We start from the raw sequence: 22,219 nt of genomic DNA, 5'->3' as shown, positions 1-22,219 counted from the left end.
CACTTCTCCACACGGTTGTCCACCTTAAGGGACTCACTCTACGCCTTTTGGGGAACCATCCAAAAGTAACTCTGACGCCTAAAAATCCAAATGGTACTCCATCACCTACCGGCAAGCCGCCTCCAACGACATCTCTGTCTCTAGCTGTATTTCCAGCAGTGTTTAAGGGAGGATGATTGTTGCCTCCTCTCCCTCTGTTCTCTGTTTCAAGTCACGCAAGTTCTGTTGAGTGTGTGTGTGTGGATGGAATTCATGTCTAAACATAACGTACAGACTTGGATCTGCTGTGAGTTTCTATATTCTATGACTAAGTTCATAACAGTTAAAAGTGAGTACAGTGATCCCTCGCTACTTCGCGGTTCGTTTATCGCGGATTCATGACTTCGCGGATTTTTTCTTTGAAGCCTTATTCAAGGGAAATTCGCCGATTCGCGGTATTTTTCACTGATTTGCGGTATTTTTCTATGTGAAATATCAAGAAATTCCTCTTTTTTTCATCAATTTCATCATAAAATGCACTTTTTGTAATAAAACTATAAAAAAAAACAAAGTAAAAAATTTTTCTATGTAAAGGGAGGGTTTTAAAAGCCTGAATACTGAATAAGTACCTGTTAAATAAATACTGTAAATATGGTGTCCCTACTTCGCGGACTTTCACCTATGGCGGCCAGGTCTGGAACGCATCTACCGCGATAAACGAGGGATCATTGTAAATCCACTAACTGTTATGTTAAATGCAAATTCAATTTTCTTTTATTTGTCAGTTCCTAGAGATTTTATTATTTCTACAACATTTTTACATATTTTGTAACTAATTAAAGTTCATTTTATAATTAAACTTTTATAATACTAATCACTAATTCCTTCTGTGGTACATTCGCATATAGGTTTGATTACTAACAACACTGATTCACTTCTTGTGTTTCTTCTTCTATTTTATTTTATTACTTCTTTTAAAGATTCATTCACATACATACACATTTGCATTATTTTGATTACCAATAATTACTTTATTACAAGTAATGTGAAGCTCCTAATGAATGAAACATTGGTTCTTTGGTACGAGTCTCTAAACCAGGGGGTCTTTGAGGGTCACAATCCTACATGTTTTAGTTGTGTCCCTGCTCCAACACACTGGATTCAATGGTTGAATCGCCTGTTCAGCATGGTAATTACCTGCTGATTAAAATCAGGTGTTTAAGCAGGGAAACAACTAAAACACGCTGGATCGGAACCCTTGGCTCTAAACCCAACAGAGAGGAGCTGATTTCTCACCTTGCCTCCACCTGGCTTGTGCTTTAAGTTGTCTTTAGAGCCACAGCGAGACTGGACACTGGATAAGTCCAGCTTCTTATCCAGGATTTGAACCTGAAAAATCCCAGAACAACAAATGAGGATAGATATAGAAAACAGTCAGTCCAAAGCTCAAAAGCTGCCATCTGTAATTTACACGTTCTCTGTTTTACCCTGAAGAACTGCTTTGGTACCAAACGATATCACGACACATTAAGCAGTTCACCTCGATGATGATGAATGGACGATAACTACCTGCATCGGTAGAGGGAGGGGTGGTGCGTTTGGTTGAGGAGAAGCCTGTTCCCACAAAAATCCTGCAACGATCGTTTGGCAACATTTTGGATTTGGTCACTGCAGCTGCGTGATTTCGCCCGCTGCTTCAGTGTTTCCAAGCTGTTAGAGTCGCGTGGCTACACTGTGTTAGCTTGTAGCACAGCATCTAAAAGAAACATGGACATCTGCAACCTACACCCATCTTTTTCATTTTTCTATAACCCAACACATTCATGTGTGCAAAATGACGTCTGCAATATTGTATCAGCCAATTTTTGGTGTAGCGATGACATCATTCCGCTGTGGGCAGCAGTAGCTCAACAGGTTGAGCGGGTTGTCCGGTAATCGGAAGGTTGCAGGTTCGATCCCGGCTCCGGACAGAGAGTTCTGCTGCTGTGTCCTTGGGCAAGACACTTAACCTACCTTGCCTGCTGGTGGTGGTCGGAGGGACCGGTGGCGCCTGTGCTCGGCAGCCTCGCCTCTGTCAGTGCGCCCCAGGGCAGCTGTGGCTACATCGTAGCTCATCACCACCAGTGTGTGAATGGATGAAATAAACACTGTGCTCTGGAGTCCTTACTCTGAGAGGTGCTACACAAGTGTGGGTCATTTATCATGTAAACCTTTTGTAGACTGCTGTGTCCTCTGAAGGCTGTCTGGGCTGAGTACAGCTGAGCTGTCTGGACGAATCACCAAACAGTCCGAAGGGTTCAGCATTACCTGAACTTTCTCCTCCCAAAGGGAAAGGATTTCCATAAAAGGTTCTCCAAAAGGTACCTGAGCTGAGGTGTACTGTTCTCTAAAGCAGGGCTAATGATTTAGCGTGTTTAGCTGAATGAAAGTGTGAAAGTAAAAGGTAAAATTCAAACTGACCCACATCAAATGTCCGTAGTCCCAAGAGTACTTGCTGCCAAAGTCCAGGCATGTATATAAATATTACAGATCACATTTTACTCTTGAAATAACGCTTTCGGTTTTAGTGCTAGAAGACACTTCTATCACCACATCTGATCTTTTCTAAAGCAAATCATTTTTAAGGAGCTGTTTGGTTTTAATCACAGAAACTTGCTTTAGATTTTCATAACTGCAGAGAAACTCAAGAGTCTGATGATGAGTTTGTCCTTCAGTTACTCACATTTCCTCCACCAGGAACATGTTTGAGATTGTCTTTGGAGCCAAGCTTAGCCTGGACATTACTAACGTCCAACTTCTGATCAAGGATTTGTACCTGGAAAAATAAAAATGACAGTTTTTAGATGTGGAGTGGGAAGCAGTCTGACATCCGAGCCCTGAAACAGAAGACTAGACTAACTCGTAGCAGAGGTGTTCACCAGGATGCAGGTTCAGGGAGAATAAATGATCACTGGTCCTGTTATGAATCTATAAAGCCACACACACACACACACACACACACACACACACACACACACACACACACACACACACACACACACACACACACACACACACACACACACACACACGCACACACACACACACACACACACGCACGCACGCACACACACACACACACGCACGCACGCACACACACACACACACACTACACACAAATACTTGTATTTCTATGCTTGTGTGGACCCTTCATTGACTTCCATTCATTTTTGTGACTATTATGTCTAACCCATACCCCAGTCCTAACCGTAACCAATGCTGTTCTATTCCTAACCCTTACCTAAACAAAAGTTAATTCACACCACATCTCTAAAACCACATTTTAGGGTATTCTGTCCTCGTGTGGACCAGACAAATGTCCCCACAATGTGAAAATGCCCACATACTACAGGTTAAAAGTTAAAATTTGTCCACATAAACCTATAAATACAAGTACACACTCACACATCTCTGCATCTGACCCATCCCCACAGAGGGGAGCAGTGAGCTGCAGCGGTGGCTGTGCTCTGGAACTATTTGGTGGTTTAACCTCCGATCCAAGCCTTTAGAGCTGAGTGTCAAGCAGGGAGGCTTTGGGTTCCATTTTTATAGCCTTTGGTATGACCTGACCCGGATTTGAACCCCGACATCCCAGTCCCAGGGTGTATACTCTACCATTAGGCCACTGAGAAGGTACTGCACCTAGAAATTAACAGATGTCTGGTTCTTCAGAACAAGTAGAACGGGGTCTCTCTCAACATAAGTGGAGCTCTATTCTGGACCAGTCGTGGAAACCTTTACAACTCGTTTGAACATAAGAACCAGCCCTGCATACCAGAACAGAGGAGGTCTTGGTTCCGGGGCTGCAGAGATGTCTTCTTTCAGACCTGGAACATGTTCAAAGTGAACACCCTGGATGGATTGGCCATGACTCAGATGCTGAAACTAACTTCTTTATGCAGTGAACCTAGGTTTGATCCGGTGTGAGACCAGAGCTGGTCCTAGTGGAGCGGTGAGAAGATTGACCTCTGTAATTAGCTGTTTGTATGCTTAACCCAGTCAGTTTCTACAGACTGAGGATGTTCATCAGTCACCCCTAAACTCACTTCAGAACCCAACTTCACATTAGAGAGCTGGTTCTTCCAGAGCTGGTTGTATCTATTCTCCGCAGTCTTCCTACTAAACTGCGAGTTTCCGCTGAGAACATAATAAACTTTTAGATGTGCAGCTTCCCATGATCCATGCACAGGCTCTGTCTGCTGTAAAACAAACTAAGGTGCAGCGGCGTGTCCAGATCTTTTGAAATGGGGTGGCCCAGGTGAGGCACAACTTTGTGCATGGGTGGCACCAATGGTTATGCTTTTCTTGTTTTACCCCCAAGCCTTTTGTGGACAAGGTAAAGGTAAATTAGTGTGTTGGCACCTGGGGTGGCCAATCAGATTCCAAGGGTGGCATGTGCTACCCCAGGCCACTCCCTGGACACACCCCTGCTAAGGTGGTTAAGATCTTCTGCTGGCTGCTTGTGCGGTGGACTCAGCTTACCTTTCCTCCGCCAGGCTGGTGTTTGATGTTGTCCGTAGAGCCAATCTTGGACTTGACGTTCTTCAGGTCCGGTATCGGCACCGCAGCGGCCAGAGGAGCCGGAGAACGGCTCTTCAGCGAGCCTGGAGATTTGGGGTTGGATCGTACCACTGCGATCTTTTTGACCTTGTTGGCCTCGGCTGCAGAAAGCGCTTGGCTGGCGGGAGACTTGGGCATGCCGGGGCTGCTGTGTCCACTCCTGGCATCTTCAGCAATCAAACAGATTCCAGGTTAGGATCTGAACACGCTCCATCACAGAGCTACGGGGAGAGATCGTTTAAACTAGAACAACAGAAGCTAGCTACCAGCTTTAGTGACTAGGAGCTGACCATGTTTGAGCCTGCAGATCAAACTATGGTCTTCAGACCATGCAAGGCAGAAAGTCGGCTCAAATTGAGTTTGTTCTTTCTTTTACCTTGTCCAGTTTTTGGAGTGGGGGGTTTCCCGGCACTAGCTGTGTCACAAAGGTACAACGTGTCATAAGATAGAGTTCAGCTTCGCCTCTAAATCAAATGAAACCCTATTAGAAAAAAACTCCCTCTCAGGTAGTTACCTGGCTGAGCTGCTGATGTGCCAGAGGTCTTGGCTCCTGCAGGCTTTGCGGCACCCTGGAAATCACAGAACTTCAGTTCTCAGCAGAAACTTTCAACTGTGGCTTTGTAAAAACTCAAATAAAACAAACGTTATGAATTTAGGAAACCACAAACAGACGTGAAAGAATGGAGACGAAAATGTTAATGTGAAAATGTAAAACTTTGGATAGATTTAAAGTGATGTCCCAGGCAGGACGGATCAGTGAGAGCCAAGCGTCTCAGTCCAAATGGGGTCTGAGCTCTAGGATGGTCGGACCGGTACTTACTCCGGGCCGCCTCGGCGCCGGGCTGCTGGTTTTTATGGGGATGGAGCTGTGGCCGTTCCGGGAGGAAGCGGGAGCTTTGTTGCTCCTGGTGATAAGAGGCGGTGGATTGGGGGAGCGGGCTGATTTGGTGGCTGACTGAGTCTTTGTCATGAAGAGGAAACATTCATGAAAAAGCAAAACTACGATGACATCAAACGTAAAACTAAAGAATGACTTTAAATTAAAACGGAAACAATGACTGATGATAGTTTATGTTTCTACAAAAGACTGCTGAGAGGCTTTATACCTTATCTCCAGAGTTTGTCTTTGCTTGAGCTGCAGAAGAAAAGAGAAGAGCAGCAGTTAGACGGCGACTCGTGTTTAACAGTTAGTTTGAAACGCACAGAGCTGACTCTGAGTGTGGATCCCTCCACGGCGCCTGAAGCAGCGCGCAACAAACGTGATGCATGTGTGCATGTGGGCTCATGTTTCAGGCTGCATAACCAGAAGCTCAGGTGGGGAGGAGGGAGGTGGGGGTCAACCAGCTCCCCAGCTCAGCATCTTTAGGAATGCTTTGGAGAAAGAGTGCTGCGTAACTGAAAGCTGAAGCTGCGTTGTAAACCCAAGTGGGAGGAGTTTAACTGCAGAGGTTCTGGTGAACAGCAAACAGACCTTTGACAACCGAGACCGGCACCAGAGACTTTCTGGCTTCAGAGCTTTGGGGGCTGGGACGGGCTTTGCTCCTGAGGAGCCTGTTGTGTGTCTCTGTTGCTTCTAGAGTCACTGTAGGACTTTAAATCTGCCCCATCAGCAGTCAGAACATCCTTAATTTGACCAGAGAAGACCTCCAGCCCCTTGCTGACCAACAAGCTTCTGTCTCCAATGGACGTCAGATCATCCACAGCACTGCTGCGGACTAAAGATATCCTCGGTAGACTGCTGATTTGCTCCAAACACTCAGTTGCATCGAGGCTTATCGCCCTCAGAGAGTCCGCTGGTCCGGTCCACTCAGGGCCCCCCACTGTCCTCTGTGTCCTGACTGATCTCAGACCTGCAGCTGTGGTCTGCAGAGACCCACTGGGAATCAGTCAGCCTCTTCCCAGAGTCCCCCCCCCCCCCCCCCAAACTTCTGGATCCAGACAACCGGAAGCTCCCGTGAGGTCAATGGCCTTCCCATTGGCTCCATTCACAGCAGGAGCAGAGGCACCGAGGACTCCATTACCAGGATGCACTGATTTAATTTAAAAAGCAGATTAATGAGAAATTACAGCGCGAGTTCCCTCTCGCGTTGAAACAGAAACCAAACGACAAAGAAAATGAGAACACTAGAATGAATAAAATGATTTAGAAGAATGAGCTGATTAGTGGCTGATGAGTGCTGCAGCACTCCAGGGATCATTTGTGAGCATTTTATATAAAACAATCTTCTTAATGTGATCACAACATTCATAAATATCAAAAATATTAAAGGTTTTACAAAAACGTTTTTAAAATACTGAACATGCTCATAAAACGGACACGCTCCAGTGTCAAGTGTAATAAGTAGTGATGGATGTGAACACTAGAGACGTTTTTAAATGTTTTTTGTATCTGGCAGTTTTAGAAAATAAGAGATCGTTTAGTTTCCATCCATCGTTTTGTCCAAACCCGTGAGAGGAACTGATCTTGGGCGACGGTGGCACAGGAGTTAAGTGCTCACCCCGTAATCGGAAGGTTGCTGGTTTGAGTCCCGCTCAGTCTGTCGCTGTCGTTGTGTCCGTGGGCAAGACACTTAACCCACGTTGCCTGCTGGTGGTGGTCGGAGGGACCGGTGGCGCCAGTGCTCGGCAGCCTCGCCTCTGTCAGTGCGCCCCAGGGCAGCTGTGGCTACATTGTAGCTCATCACCATCAGAGTATGAATGTGTGTGTGAATGGGTGAATGACTGGTTGTGTTGTAAAGCGCCTTGGGGGGTTCTAGGACTCTAGAAGGCGCTATATCAAATACAGGCCATTTACCATCTTTTATTTTGACGTTTGAGTACTTTTGTTTGCATCTCTGATTCATAACACTGTCCACCTGGAGTTCTGAATGCATCCATCTAAAAACCATGAGACCAATAAGATGTCTAGCAGCCCACCTGTTGAAGAAGCTCCTCCTGCTGCTTATTGAACATGGAGAGACAGATGGAAAAACACACAAGAGCCTTAATTAGTCTTTGTCTTTCATGACTGACTAACGGATTCACTCATGGCAAAAAAATAAAAATCAGTCCATGCAGCAGCAGCTTGTCTTGAGTTAAAGCAAAGAGCCCACACCTGTCAGGTGAACGGGTCATTCAAAAGGAAAAAGACAAATATGCAAATGAGGGTGAAGATGTGAAGATCTGGTTCTTCAGCCGTGCATCTGTGTAACACATCACATCTGCCGGTGGTTTGGTCTTTTCTGGGGTTCTAAAATGAGCAGTAAACATCTCTGCAGTTAAAAACGATCGTGTTTCTATTTTAGTCTGGTTATGATCACGTTGCAGCTGCGTATGAAGCAGCATCGTGAAAACGTGTTAGCCAAAGAGAAAACACAAAACCTCGGAACAGACGGACAAAAACCAAGCTGGGTTTTTATTTCTGCTGCTGAAAAAAACGAAAATCAGAACACAGACACGGACCACGGTTATCTAACTTCCTGGTGTGACCATTGTTCCCACTCTCCACCTGATCACTCAGAGGTGAACGACGACTGCACTTCACTTCGACTCATCAAGATCAGGGCTGCACTTAAAACATGTCCAGACAATCTAGAGCACACGGCATAAAGGGTGGCCGACTGAACAGCGGAGGCTAACAAAGATGTTTCAGAATAAATACCTCCTTTTAAAAGATGCATTTTAAAAATAAGTTTACCTAAAAACCCTTGTTACGTCACCACAGTGAGCTGCTATGGCTGCCAACAGGCTAAAATATGAAGGATAGCAAGCAGAGTGGGACAAATAAAATCTAACGTGTGTTTTCATGGATTTCGCATGATTGCACAAATAAAGCTGTGAGGAGCAAATGCAGCACAAGCAGGAGGAGGCGTAGCAAACGGAGGCATACCAACTTGCCCCTTGTCTTCGCTCAAGGCGCCCTCTTTCTCTGAGAGCTCAGACACTTCAGCTCCGAGTGTCTCTGGAGTTTCTGCTGCAGGATGAACAAACTTCAGTATAAAGTTTGATCTGATCAGTCATCAACCAGCACTTAGTTTTTGTTTTTGACAGGAGCACAGCGTGCCAGGAGCCCGTGTGGCTAATGCTGAAAACACGGCAGAGCAGGTTTAACTCAGGAAAACAAAATGCTAAAGTTAGTTGGAGGCATTAAAATAACACAGGAGGAAATGTTCAGTAAAAAGCATTACGAGCAGCTTTTCTCTGATTTTATCTGCAAATAAAGAGAAGTGATTGTGAAGAAACAGAAGCAGAAGGACTTGGGTTACACTCGGACTGAAGCATGCAAACTGAAGCGGTAAAGCATCAGGGCACGAGGACTGCAGGAGGCCGTACCAGGCTGCTCCTCGCCATCATGGCTGCTCTCTGGTTCAGAACCAGGTTTCAACCCATTCTCACTCAGAGCGCCGTCGTCTTCTGTGAATAAAAGGTACATCTTAACCAAAGAAAACAGGAACAACGCTGCATCTCATTCAGACTTCAACCAGAAGCTGTGAAACAGAAAATTACAATAGTTAGAAATAACAGCAGCGTGTCACGTTCACATTTAGAATAAAACAACCGTTTACATGAGCTAAAGACTGTTTTAATCTAACTAGATTAAAGATGTGAACGTTTATTGGTAAGGTTTATAATCTCAGCAGACGCCGTCTCAGAAACGATTCTGTAAACAAAGCATTGTTATTTTTGTTGGATGTAAAGACCTGAATAAAAACTATTAAAATCCTTTCTGCAAGTTCAAGAGTGAAACCAGATGACCGAGCAGAGTCGCTGCTCCGGTGTGAATGCGCATGTTTATCTCAGCAAAAGTAAATTTATTACTGGATACATTCTCTTCATAACAGAATAAAATATTACTGAACAAGAAAAGATTGAGACTGTAAATAAAAACTACAGGACTAGATGATCTGAGGAGGCCTGAATTGAAACTGTGGCTGGTTTGAGTACAGTACTACTGGTGTGGGACTGGTGTGGGACTGGTGCATATGAGATTGTGAGCGACGAGATATTCAGAATCGTAATGTATGCTTAAAAATTGTAAGACAAAATAATGAGTATGAAATATTAAAAACTACAAGGAAACAAAAATAATTCCAGTGGAAAAAGTGGGAAACTCAGGATAAAGAACAAGTTGTGGTTTTATTGAATAAAATCTCAGGGTCCCATAACACGTCTTTTCCTGTGGTGGTGAGATCCGTTGCCATCATATTTTAGTTAGTTAGTTAAACTAACTTCTATTTGAAAAGTTAAGAGATGCTAACTTCAGCTAACAAATGGACGACCACTAGAGATTTTACATTTCCTGTAACCATAGGAACAGCTACACCACTACTACAGCCTCTACACACAACCACCTCTTTAATGAGATACTCACTCGGCGTTTCACTGCTGTTTACCTCTGCAGACGCACCTGCACCTGTGGACTGCCTCCTGCTCCTGCATGTGATGAAGGGAAGTGGGAACGGGGAGAACGGCCGCACTAGCGAGGGCTGCAGACTGGGAAAAGCTAAGCTACGTACTAAACAGCCGTTCCATTGTTGGGGGATAAAGGGAAAACAAACAAGACATTTCTGCAGGAACTCAAGCAAGAAACTAGAAAACAATGTAATCTAGTGACTAGGTAGATAAGTACGATGTGGAATTTTACCCTTTGACCCTTTGCGCGCCTATTTTTCCATGATGGACTTCAAAGGAACTATTTACATGCATCACAACTCCCGTAAACCAGACCAAAACGGTTTCACGGTTAAATGGTAACAGCTTGCTGCAGATATGGGTAAACCCAACGTGTCCTTTTATTGTAAACGTCTGATGGAGACAGGAGATGGTGATGGACAGCAGCTATCTATCCAAACGACTGGCAGCCCTCCAAGTGTTTGCAAATTTGCAGCAAACACTTTTTACATCATAAGATTAACGTTATTATTATATTTCATGTTTTATTTTCGCGTTTCAAGTTTCACATATTTCACTTTGCCCTTTGTTCAACGCTCCCTTAACTCACTGCTGACGTCCACCTTGGTGCACCCACGTGAGCAGGTGATGTAAGAGCAAGGGGTCAGATGATAATTGATGGACCCAGTTATGGAAATGTTATTCAGTAAAATCAGGAGGTCTAAAGAGAACATTTTATCCACGCACGTGGAAACCTGTGATTCTAAAGTCATTTGGTCTTTGGTCTCGGCTCAAACTGGCCGTTAGCTCATCCATCTTGGGATCTGTCTCTGAATCGAGACTGTGCACAAAGAAATATACAACATGTAAGAAAATAATTCTGAATAACTCTGACACAGAAACGGGTTTCAGAATGAATGAAGACATGCTCTAACAGGCTCTTTGTTCTAACGCCAACCCTAACTAGTGATAAACAGAAAGTTCATCATAAACCGGCTTGCTACTCTGTCATGCGGCCACTAGTGGACAGTCGGTGGTACTGCTCCTACTGTCGTGAGTCAAACTCATCCATGAAAGAAAAACAGTGATATGATGCCAAACTGCAACTTTTGGGGCCTTCTGTTTTATTTCAAGCTTATTTATGACACATAAAATCGTATAATATTAGATCTATTTGAGATTATTTCAGAATGCTTCACATACTGTGTCCCTTACTGTAATGGTACCAAAGGTACTCTGATTACACAGCTTTATATTGACTGGTTTGATAAAGAAACATTTTTCTTTGCAGATAATAAACAGCTGAAGCTCTGAGGGTCTGGTTGTTGGGGTGAACAGAGCGCGACAGTAACAGAGAGGACAAAGACCGGACTGGTTCTAGGAGGTCTGACCCAGACACTGGGATTACAGACCACACTGCAGCTGCATTCAGCCGTTAGAGAGATGAGAACTAACAGTCAGGGTTAAGCGTCAGGGGCCTGGCCCCCTTGCTCCCACCCCGAACACCGACCCTCACTAAACTCTGTTTAAAAATGTCAAATATTCAGGCTGCGTTCAGGGATTAAAGCTCTAACAGGAAAACACCAGCTCTAATCTCTAACCTGGAGGCGATAAAGTAGGATAGCACTGCACACCCATGAAAGGATTAGCTACAGCTGTAACTATATAAATAATTATTATAAACAACAGTAGCTGTCAGCAATTAAGAGTTAAACTATTTAGATTTTATTTTTCTACCAGCAACTGTTAAAAATCTCTAATCAGCCCCTGTAGGAAAACCAGTCATTAAAGCCATAAAGACGATTCGGGCAGATGCACAACATCAGTGATGACTCCATGTATAGGATACAGCTGGAGAAGAAAAGATTAAATGATTTATTATTCTATTGAAACATTAAATAATATCCCATCGTTAGTTTGTATGTAAATAGCTGTGTGTGTGTTTCTGCTCTAATCAAGCTCAGTCCTTCACACACGGAAGCATTAGCACCTCAGCTGAGACTTTATTATCGAGATCCAAACCATCCAAAGACCACTTCCACTCCATCAGGCATGACTTCACAGGTAGATAGTTAAAATAACAAAGATCTAGTTACAAATCAATGGAAATCTAAAAATAATGTGGATTTTATTTTTTAAAAATGATGAAAAATGTTTGGTGGTCCACTAAAAGTTTCCTTTTTTTTTTACACTGTTGCCACAGGTTGCCATCCCGGCTAGCCATCCTAAATATGTCACAGCCACAATACTGGCTGCAGAGGTTCCAGTGGATCACGCCTAGACCAATGTGCAAAGCAAAGTCACCAATAATGGTCTAGAAGATTCTAGACTAAGTGGTTGGATAATATCAGAAACAATAAAAATGTCAAATAATTTCCACCAAATGCACGTTTTTCTTTTGATATAAGATCCAAATATGATGTCTAGTCCATCCCATGCCTCTGCGTAGACCTGCTCCTGTAATCTGGATGGAACCAGGACTCAGGAGCGTCTGCTGTCATCATAAATTAACGTCACCACTCTTTGTTTTCATGTGTCTCTCAGGAAGCTGAAGTTATCAGCTGAAGCACAATAACCCCTCTGAGAAATGCTGTACTCTTTATATTTCTATATAAAGAAACGAGTCCAGTAAACTCCCTCTGTTGAGAGCTGCTGTCATGTAAGAGCACTTGGAGAACCTTCTGCCTTCCCACAGCTTTAGCTGGTTTAGATGTTAAATGCACTACTGAATCGTTCAGTCTCAACTGTAATAAATTCCCTGCTACTCACTCAAAATATGTTTTACTCTGATTTTAAGACCTAATATATTTTTATTTAGTATTTTTTTTTCTGTGTGTATTTCCTGTCTGACCTTTCATCTTGGCATCTCCGGCGCCTCGGTGTCCCATCTGGACGCCGTTCTCCTGGTGATGCTGCTCGTTTATGGTCATGTTAGCTAAGGAGGCGCTAACCGCGTCTCCACAGCTGTAGCTGTTCGAGGCGTTGTTCATGTACTCCATGGCCAGTCAGAGGTCAGGCTGCAAAAGATCAAATGAACCCAGATCAGTCCAAGTCATAAACTGCACTTGAACCACAGCTGACAAGGAAAACGAGGGATTAAAGGTAACGATGACGTACTTGTTGGACACTTTGCCTTCCGGCATGTAAAACCCAGTCCATCACCTCAAAATGTAAACAGACACTGTCACTGATATTTATACACCCTGAGGTGGACTTGGTGCTTCGTGTTACAGCGTCACTGATAAAAATAGTCCTTCAGCTCGTGTGCATGTCGTCCTTCTTCCTGAACAACCTCTCTGACTTCACAGCAAAACTTCAACCAGCACAGACATTCGTTACCAAGCACATTTTTCACCCTGACCCCAGAGACAAACCCAGACTAAACCGGAACTGTGCCAAATCTCATGAAAAAGAGGATTACATGTCAGATTAAATCCAAACCTCCAGTTACAGCGGCATATTTCAGATCAAATCATATTTTTCTTTGCCCTCAGACACCCTGCTGTGAAGGAGCTTAAGCTATAATCAGTCTCAACATCCAAATGGCTCGTTCGGTTGTCATGGTGATTTGGCAGCTTCACTTTCCCTTACAGACCCACTTTGACTCATCAACATGTTGGTCTGATGATCTCTCTGAGGGACCTTACTGCTCAAAGTCTGAAGCTACATAAACACACGACACACTGACCAAGCACAGCGCCGAGGTTACAGGAGGGTGGAGTAAATAATGGTACATAACGCAAACGTAAGGTGCTGAAGACAGAACTTGAACCAGGTGTGTGTGTGTGTGTGTGTGTGTGTGTGTGTGTGTGTGTGAGGAATTCTAAACTACAAACATATTCTGATTACAAACTACAACCAGGTGTGGGGGGGCTCTAAACTACAACCAGGTGTGTGTGTGTGTGTGTGTGTGTGTGTGTGTGTGTGTGTGTGTGTGTGTGTGTGTGTAATTCTAAACTACAAACATATTCTGATTACAAACCACAACCAGGTGTGTGTGTGTGTGTGTGTGGGGGGGGGGGGGCTCTAAACTACAACCAGATGTGATGATAATAGAATCTAACAAGTTTTGGTTTATGACTTAGAACTAAGTTGGGCAATTATAAACTACAGCCAGATGTGTGATTGGAGATAACAAACTACAACTAGGTGTGTGACTGGGATTTAAAACTACATCCACATGAGGAGATTAAAAAATACAACTGTGTGTATGTGTGTGTGTGTGTGTGTGTGTGTGTGTGGGGGGGGGGGTGTTGCAAATAATCCAGCCAGGAGTGGGGACCAATGATCAGTACATCTAAAATGATCAAGGAACAAGTGGGTGAATAATAAAGAAAAACAGTCCCAGGAGTCAACTTTTTTTTTTGCTGATAAACCATATAAACAAGTGTCTAATTGTGCTGTAGACATGTGTAATCACTAATTTGGCAATTTAGTGCATCTTAGTTAAAATTTAAATATTCTTCCTAAAACTGTCAGTGTTGCGCCATCATCAGGTAAAAACTCTGCACTGCATTTGAATTTAAATCTTCCATCCCTATTGGCTAAGAGGTACACTATGAAGTTATCTGGTACATTATGATGTCACATTGTCATTGTGAGCCAGTGTGTGTGTGTGTGTGTGTGTGTGTGTGTGTGTGTGTGTGTGTGTGTGTGTGTGTGTGTGTGTGTGTGTATTTGTTAGCGGCTTTACCCTCTCGGTCTGCCAGGCAACGACATTTGTTGCATTTTTCAAACAGGAAGTGGGAGTAGAGTAAGACTCTGGTAGGGGTGACTTGCTCTTTAAAAAACACTTCAGTGCAGAATGTTCCGTGGGTTAGTAATGTAAAAGGACAGTGCAGTTCCTGTTACCTTTAACAGAATGTCGTTGCTTGAACTGATTTAACTGTCACTAAAAGTGTTGCCATGGGAACTGCAAATCTATGAAACCACCCATAAAGGTGGACTGGACTCAGCTATGTGACCTTCACTCAGTGTGTATCTGTGTGTGCTCCAGCATTCATGCAGACGGCGTTGGAGCCCAAACAAACACAAGCTCACTTTTCTGTTGATAGGATGAAAGTTACTCTTTACATTTTCTCCTTTACCTTTATAAAACCTTGAGTTTTCTCTCTCATCACAGGAGGCAAACTTTCCTTTTAATGGAGTTTCTTACAGATTATTAAATAGATTTTTCTGGTGTGTAATAAAAATGACATTCTGACTTCAAAAGAAAGTAAAGAGTTTTAAATATTTTGTACTGTTTGGTGACAGATCTGAAGTGAGTTGCTGATGGACCAAAATGTGAAAAAAAAGAACTTTTCTTTTAAAGAAACAGACTTTCATTCTTAACAAAAGAGGAGGACGCCATCAGAATATAAATAGTTGAGTGTCTTCTACAATGAATGTGTTCTCTCACTCAGCTCCTGGACACAACTCTCATTGTAGCTTCACACATGACAGAATCCAAACAACAAGAAGACAGCTGTATGTTTGCCAAGTGAGACAATCCCAGAGAGGCCGTCCGGTCGGGATCCGGTAGCTCAGACCGCTGGAGAGCAAACAAGGCAGATCCTGATAGGAGGAGCAGGATCCTGCAAGATCTCTTAGCTGTAGACGTGTTAAACTGTGTTGCTACTATCAGTTCACCACAACAGGTCAAAGTTCAAAATACAATCACAATCAAAACAAACCTGAAGACGTGCTGATGAACTTTGACACTTTTTCTAGTTGACTGAAATGATCTGATGAGAGTCACGTTTCTGCACCAGAACAGAGAGCTGGGGTGAGAGTCAAACTGGTCTGTTGTTGAAAAAAGATTGTTATTTAATGTATTAACTACATTTGATTTCCAGCATTTTAAAGGTAATTTTACAACCTAACTGAATTGCTTTATTTTAAATTACATTTTTCAGTTTGGGAGGAACAAGCTTTCTATTAAAATTATGATTAACTATGAAATAAACTTTCTGCATGTTTACAAAAGCAGAAACCATTGAGCAGCAGCAATGAAACCTTAAACGGAGCCAGAATCTGTTATTTCTTATCAGGTTTCTTATGAAAAAGTCTAAAACAAAGTAAATTATGGGTAACTGGTGTCGTTTCCTCAGAACCGGAGCGGCTCCGACCCAAAAACCAAGCAGGTTTTGTGATGATGCCTCTTCTGCTGCTCGGAGCTCAGCTGAGAGATGCTGCTCTGCTCTCATGCTTGATTGCTCCGTGTCTCTGACCTACTTTCCTCTGCTCACTGTGAGCTCACTCAGCCTCCAGCATCCACCGACTCCGCCTTCCAGCTCTGGGATGGAGACCTTTCATGCTGGAGGAGGAACATGCTGCTGTACTCTGGAGCAGTGGGTTAGATGATGCTAACCGCACCCTCACACCTCAGATTGCTCTAAAACAATCTGAAACAGTAAATGTTTCCTTCTGCGGCCGAGTTAACAACACGGATGTTTTCCAACCTTCCAGAGGAATCTGCTCTCATGGAGCAAAGCTGCTGAATGTTGGATGTGCAACGAGCCAAATCTCCAATCAGCATGCTGCTAATTAACTGAGCAGATGATGGGAGGTTTGAAACCTGCTGTGGCATTTCTTCTTGTCTTTACCCAGACGACACAGTCAGTGAACCATGTCTGAGCAGGTTCTGATGACCATAGTCTGTTTGGACGCATTAATAAACTCAAATACAGGAGCCTGAGTAGAAAAACCTATAATATTTAGTCTTTTAGCTTAGAGAAATGTTTAAACCAGGAAATCTGAGCAACGTGCATTAGCTTTGAGTTCTGGAACAGGTCCGTTTGGGTTCTGCCTCTGTGTGGATTCAAGGGTGCTGCAGTTAAAGACCCAGTTAAGTCTAAAATATAAATTCAGGAAGATGACAGTTTAATTTAAAGGAACATCTTCCAGTTATAAAAAGGTTGCATAAAACTAAATATTCAAATGAGTTTGAATAGCATTTATCTGTAACATAGCTTTTTTCAAAATTACTGTCTTACATTTTTCCCTTCCCAGATTTTTTGTTTCTCTGAATCATGCAAAAATGTTTTTTAATAAGTCAAATGTTAGAAAAACAGACTTTTATGCATGTTCTTGTCAAATTTCTAAAACCTAACCATGTAAATGTTTTAATATTGTTTTCTAAATCTGCATTTATGTAACCAGGAAACAGAAAACAACACGGATCAATAAATCGTGGTGTGCTAAAATGACATATAGACTTAATAAATCCCACAGTGGGGATATAGGTCTGCAGAAACAAACATTAAAACTCTAGAGTTATTAACAGAACATTAGCTGAAACAAAACCAGATCATTCAAATGCAAAAACGTAAAAACCTGAATATTATGTATGAAGTAGCAGCGGTTTTGTGATGAATCAAACCTTTCTGTGAGCAGAAACATTTTAATGATGAGTTTAAAGAATCCTGAACAACATTAATGATTATAATTATATAATGAAACCTGAAAACTCAATCTGCCATTTAGCTTCAGATCTAAAGTTGTGCTTCATTAATGTGATGTTGACATGTATCTTGATGAAGTCGTCGTCGTTGTCATTGTCTTCCTCCGCTTATCCGGGTCCAAATCGCGGGGGCAGCATCCCAACTAGGGAGCTCCAGACCGTCCTCTCCCCGGTCACCTCCACCAGCTCCTCCGGCAGGACCCCAAGGCGTTCCCGGACCAGATTGGAGATGTAACCTCTCCAACGTGTCCTGGGTCGACCCGGGGGCCTCCTGCCGGCAGGACATGCCCGAAACACCTCCCTGGGGAGGCGTCCAGGAGGCATCCTGACCAGATGCCCAAACCACCTCAACTGGCTCCTTTCGATCCGGAGGAGCAGCGGTTCTACTCCGAGTCCCTCCCGAATGTCCGAGCTCCTCACCCTATCTCTAAGGCTGAGCCCGGCCACCCGACGGAGGAAACTCATTTCAGCTGCTTGTATCCGCGATCTCGTTCTTTCGGTCATTACCCAAAGCTCATGACCATAGGTGAGGATTGGGACGTAGATCGACCGGTAAATCGAGACCCTGGCTCTCTGGCTCAGCTCCCTCTTCACTACGACAGATCGGCTCAGCGTCCGCATCACTGCAGATTCTGAACCAATCCGCCTGCCGATCTCCCGATCCCTCCTACCCTCACTCGTGAACAAGACCCCGAGATACTTAAACTCCTCCACTTGAGGTAGGACCTCTCTCCCGACCCGGAGTTGACAAGCCACCCTTTTCCGGTCGAGAACCATGGTTTCAGATTTGGAGGTGCTGATCCTCATCCCAGCTGCTTCACACTCGGCCGTGAACCTACCCAGCAAGAGCTGAAGGTCAGAGCTGGATGAAGCTAGGAGGACCACATCATCTGCAAAAAGCAGAGACGAGATTCTCCTGCCACCAAACTTGACACACTCCACACCACGGCTGCGTCTAGAAATTCTGTCCATAAAGGTTATGAACAGAACCGGCGACAAAAGGCAGCCCTGGTGGAGTCCAACCCTCACTGGGAACAGGCCCGACTTACTACCGGCTATGCGGACCAAACTCACGCTCCTCTGGTAAAGGGACTGAACGGCCCTTAACAGAAAGCCACCCACCCCATACTCCTGGAGCGTTCCCCACAGGGTGCCCCTGGGGACACGGTCATAAGCCTTCTCCAAATCCACAAAGCACATGTGGATTGGTTGGGCAAACTCCCATGCCCCCTCCATCACCCTTGCAAGGGTATAGAGCTGGTCCACAGTTCCACGGCCAGGACGAAAACCACATTGCTCCTCCTCTATCTGAGATTCAACTATCGATCGGACCATCCTCTCCAGTACCTTGGAGTAGACCTTTCCAGGGAGGCTGAGGAGTGTGATCCCCCTATAGTTGGAACACACCCTCAGGTCTCCCTTCTTAAAGATAGGGACCACCACCCCGGTCTGCCACTCCACAGGAACTGCCCCGATGACCACGCAATGTTGCAGAGACGTGTCAACCACGACAGCCCTACAACATCCATAGCCTTGAGATACCCAGGACGAATGTCATCTGCTCCTGGGGCTCCGCCGCTGTGTAGTTGTTTGACTACCTCAGCAACTTCTGCCCCCGAGATCGGACAGTCCATCCCCAGGTCTCCCGGCTCTGGCTCCTTCCACCAGGGGGTTGCCACCACGACTGGCACCGGCCACCTTGCGACCACAGCTAGCAACAGCCGCCTCAACAATCGCAGAGTGGAACAAGGCCCACTCGGAGTCAATGTCCCCCACTGCTCTCGGGACGCGGTCAAAGCTCTGCTGGAGGTGGGAGTTGAAGACCTTCCTGACAGGTTCTTCTGCCAGAATTTCCCAGCAGACCCTCACTATGCGTTTGGGTCTGCCAGGTCTACGTGGCATCTTCCCCTGCCATCTGATCCAACTCACCACCAGGTGGTGATCAGTTGACAGCTCCGCTCCTCTCTTCACTCGGGTGTCCAAAACATACGGCCGCAGGTCAGATGATACGACAACAAAGTCTACCATCGACCTGCGACCTAGGCTGCCCTGGTACCACGTGAACCGATGGACATCCTCATGTTCAAACATGGTGTTCGTTATGGCCAAACTGCGGCTTGCACAGAAATTCAATAACGAAACACCACTCGCGTTCAGATCAGGCAGGCCATTCCTCCCAATCACACCCCTCCAGGTCATGCTGTCATTGCCCACGTGAGCATTGAAGTCCCCCAGCAGAACAATGGAGTCTCCTGATGGAGCACTATCTAGCACTCGTCCCAGGGACTCCAAAAAGGGTGGGTACTCTGAACTGATATTTGGCCCATAAGCACAAACAACAGTCAGGACCCGTTCCCCGACCCGAAGGCGCAGGGAAGCTACCCTCTCGTCCCCCGGGGTAAACCCCAACACACAGGCAGAGAGTCTTGGGGCTAACAAAAAGCCAACCCCAGCCCTCCGCCTCTCACCCGGAGCAACTCCAGCAAAGGAGAGTGTCCAACCCCTCTCAAGGACTTGGGTTCCAGAGCCAATGCTATGTGTCGAGGTGAGTCCGACTATATCTAGCCGGTACCGCTCAACCTCTGCCACAAGCGCCTGCTCCTTCCCCGCCAGCGAGGTGACGTTCCATGCCCCAAAAACCAGTTTCGTTGTCCGGGGATCGGGCCACCAAGGCTCCCGCCTCGGTCTGCCACCCGATCCACATTGCACCAGACCCTTCATGTTCCTCCTGCGGGTGGTGGGTCCACAGTTGGATGAGCCCATGTATCCGGTTTGGGCTGGGCCCAGCCGGGCCCCATGGGCGAAAGCCCGGTCACCAGGCGCTCGCTCACGGGCCCCAACCCCAGGCCTGGCTCCAGGGTGGGACCCTGGTAACCCTCCGGGCCGGGTACTCAGACTCTTTGATCGTACATCCATGAAAAATCCTTCTTGATGAAGTTGTTTTGTGTATTTTACTTTCTTTATTTTGAAATTAAACAACCAATAAAAAGTCATCATGTGGATGAATGAAACTAAGGATGAACACATCAAGGCTTCCTGTGGAGATAGTTGATAATAATATGTGATGTTTGTTTTCTGCATCTGGAAGAGATTTTCGTCCTTTTATTGACTGAAGCTTCACACCAACCTCTGCTGCAGACACACAAACAAACCAGAACACCATGAAAACCCAGTTAGGTTGATGGTTCTGGATCATATTTCAGAAACCAACCCTGTCTCTTTAAATGTACCCTCTTCCTTCATCAGAACCGTCTCCTAGCCGAGTTGGGAGGAGTCCCATACCTCCTGGGCCGGGCGCTCAGAAACAACTCTCCACCCAAAAGCCTGCAGGAGTTTCTGGGAACGTGAACAAGTCAAGATGAGTCTGGATCACCGGTTCGGTTCGGGTCCCAGCGCCTACAGAGCCAGTGCACCTCAGAGCAGGTGGAGAGAGGCGTCTGATCCGTTCCAATCGTGGGTCACGTGACTCAAACACAACGTTTAAAGGCTCTGCTGGACAGCCGTGGCTCGGTTCGAGTCCACTGACCTGGGTTGGATTAGCGTGGAGCCCGTGACAGATAAGCATCCTGGCGCTCTCCCCATGCTGACCAAATAAGAAACGGGCTCGGCGTGTGCGCACTGGCGCTGCGCCATCCCGGCAGGTCCGCTCCAGATAACGTCAAACCTAAAAACCAGCGCAGAGCTCAACACGCGTCTTTTAATATAAGGCAGCGAAAAATCCAGAATAACACACACACACACACACACACACACACACACACACACACACACACACACACACACACACACACACACACACACAGTGGGTAAATATGACGTTATTGTCCTCCTGAGAACTAATGATATTATAAGTATTTTGTCGGATTAGTGTCGGAGCGCACAAGGATTGGATCCGGGAGGCGCGACCGGAACCAGTATATGCTCATCAGGATGAGAACCAGAACCAGCGCGGATCAGGAGGATCCGACCTGTTTTTCCTGCATCTTGCTCCTCCGAGGCTGCAGGATGATGAAGAAGAAGATGAAGAAGAAGAAGATGAGGAGGAAGAAGAAGAAGATGATGATGATGAGGATGATGATGGAGATGAAGGTGTGGTTCTGGGGACTGCGCGGCTTCAGGAGGATCTGGGCTGATAGAGAAACGCCTTCCATTAATGAGCTGCATGTTTCTCAGCGAGGCCCGAACCTCTCCCACCTCAGACTAATACCAGGACGGAGATTCCGATGGAGGAAGATGACGCGGCGTCTGGACCCGAACCCACACCGTTCTACTGAGGCTTCTGGGTGATCCGGCTGGGATGGGTTCGGTTAATGAGGGTAATTCGTCTGGGTTTTCTTACCTGAGCGCAGACAGCGGTGTCGTCTCTTCAGCAGCTCACCGGGCATTGCGGCGGCCGGCCGGAGGGGGCGCGGTGGAGCGGAGGCCAGTCAGCTCCAGGCGGCCATCTGCTGTCAGGACAACAAAGAGCAGCAAAGACATCAGCTGAGACAGAAAAACATTGAGTTAGAAGTACCACAATGCACTAAAGTCTGGCAGCATGTAAAGGCTGAAGTGGAAAAATTAGAGCATGTAAACGTCCACTTATGTCAGTAATCCTTTTTAGACTGAGAGACCATCTAAAGGCTCGGGAACCCTTTGCAGGTGTTCTGGGTTCATTAGCTGATTAGAGTGTGACACTTTGAGTCTAGAATATTAAACTTTTTCATAATATTCTGATAGTCTGAGATTCTGAATGTGGGGTTTTCATCAGCTGTAAGAAATAATAAAGGCTGAAATATCTGTCTCACCTTTCAAGTAGATTTACTGAAATGAATAACGTTTTGCACACTA

At 45.3% G+C, this 22,219-nt stretch overlaps 1 protein-coding gene across 27 annotated transcripts in view; it reads right to left on the bottom strand.

Moving 5' to 3' along the window:
- Positions 1-21,867, bottom strand: part of mapta (microtubule-associated protein tau a) — a 30,859-nt gene extending 8,992 nt beyond the window's left edge. For 3 of the 27 annotated variants that reach the window (XM_015962178.3, XM_070545828.1, XM_070545825.1), the window contains exons 1-12: positions 21,729-21,867; positions 12,800-12,965; positions 8,890-8,970; positions 8,447-8,530; positions 7,495-7,518; positions 5,685-5,713; positions 5,399-5,539; positions 5,093-5,147; positions 4,955-4,993; positions 4,501-4,745; positions 2,702-2,794; positions 1,276-1,368 (exon numbers count right to left, since the gene is read on the bottom strand). In XM_015962178.3, coding sequence (XP_015817664.1) covers positions 1,276-1,368; positions 2,702-2,794; positions 4,501-4,745; positions 4,955-4,993; positions 5,093-5,147; positions 5,399-5,539; positions 5,685-5,713; positions 7,495-7,518; positions 8,447-8,530; positions 8,890-8,970; positions 12,800-12,947 — 1,032 coding nt within the window. In that variant the 5' untranslated portion in view covers positions 12,948-12,965; positions 21,729-21,867. Of the gene's footprint in view, positions 1-1,275; positions 1,369-2,701; positions 2,795-4,500; positions 4,746-4,954; positions 4,994-5,092; positions 5,148-5,398; positions 5,540-5,684; positions 5,714-7,494; positions 7,519-8,446; positions 8,531-8,889; positions 8,971-12,799; positions 12,966-13,065; positions 13,089-21,728 lie in introns of those variants that run through there. The other 24 variants (XM_054749504.2, XM_070545837.1, XM_070545823.1 and 21 more) reach the window with 23 other exon arrangements.
- Positions 21,868-22,219: the final 352 nt, after the last annotated feature.

The sequence above is a fragment of the Nothobranchius furzeri genome, chromosome 16 (genome assembly GCF_043380555.1).
Source record: "Nothobranchius furzeri strain GRZ-AD chromosome 16, NfurGRZ-RIMD1, whole genome shotgun sequence".
Taxonomy (NCBI): domain Eukaryota; kingdom Metazoa; phylum Chordata; class Actinopteri; order Cyprinodontiformes; family Nothobranchiidae; genus Nothobranchius; species Nothobranchius furzeri.
This window is presented reverse-complemented; position numbering and strand designations above follow the sequence as displayed.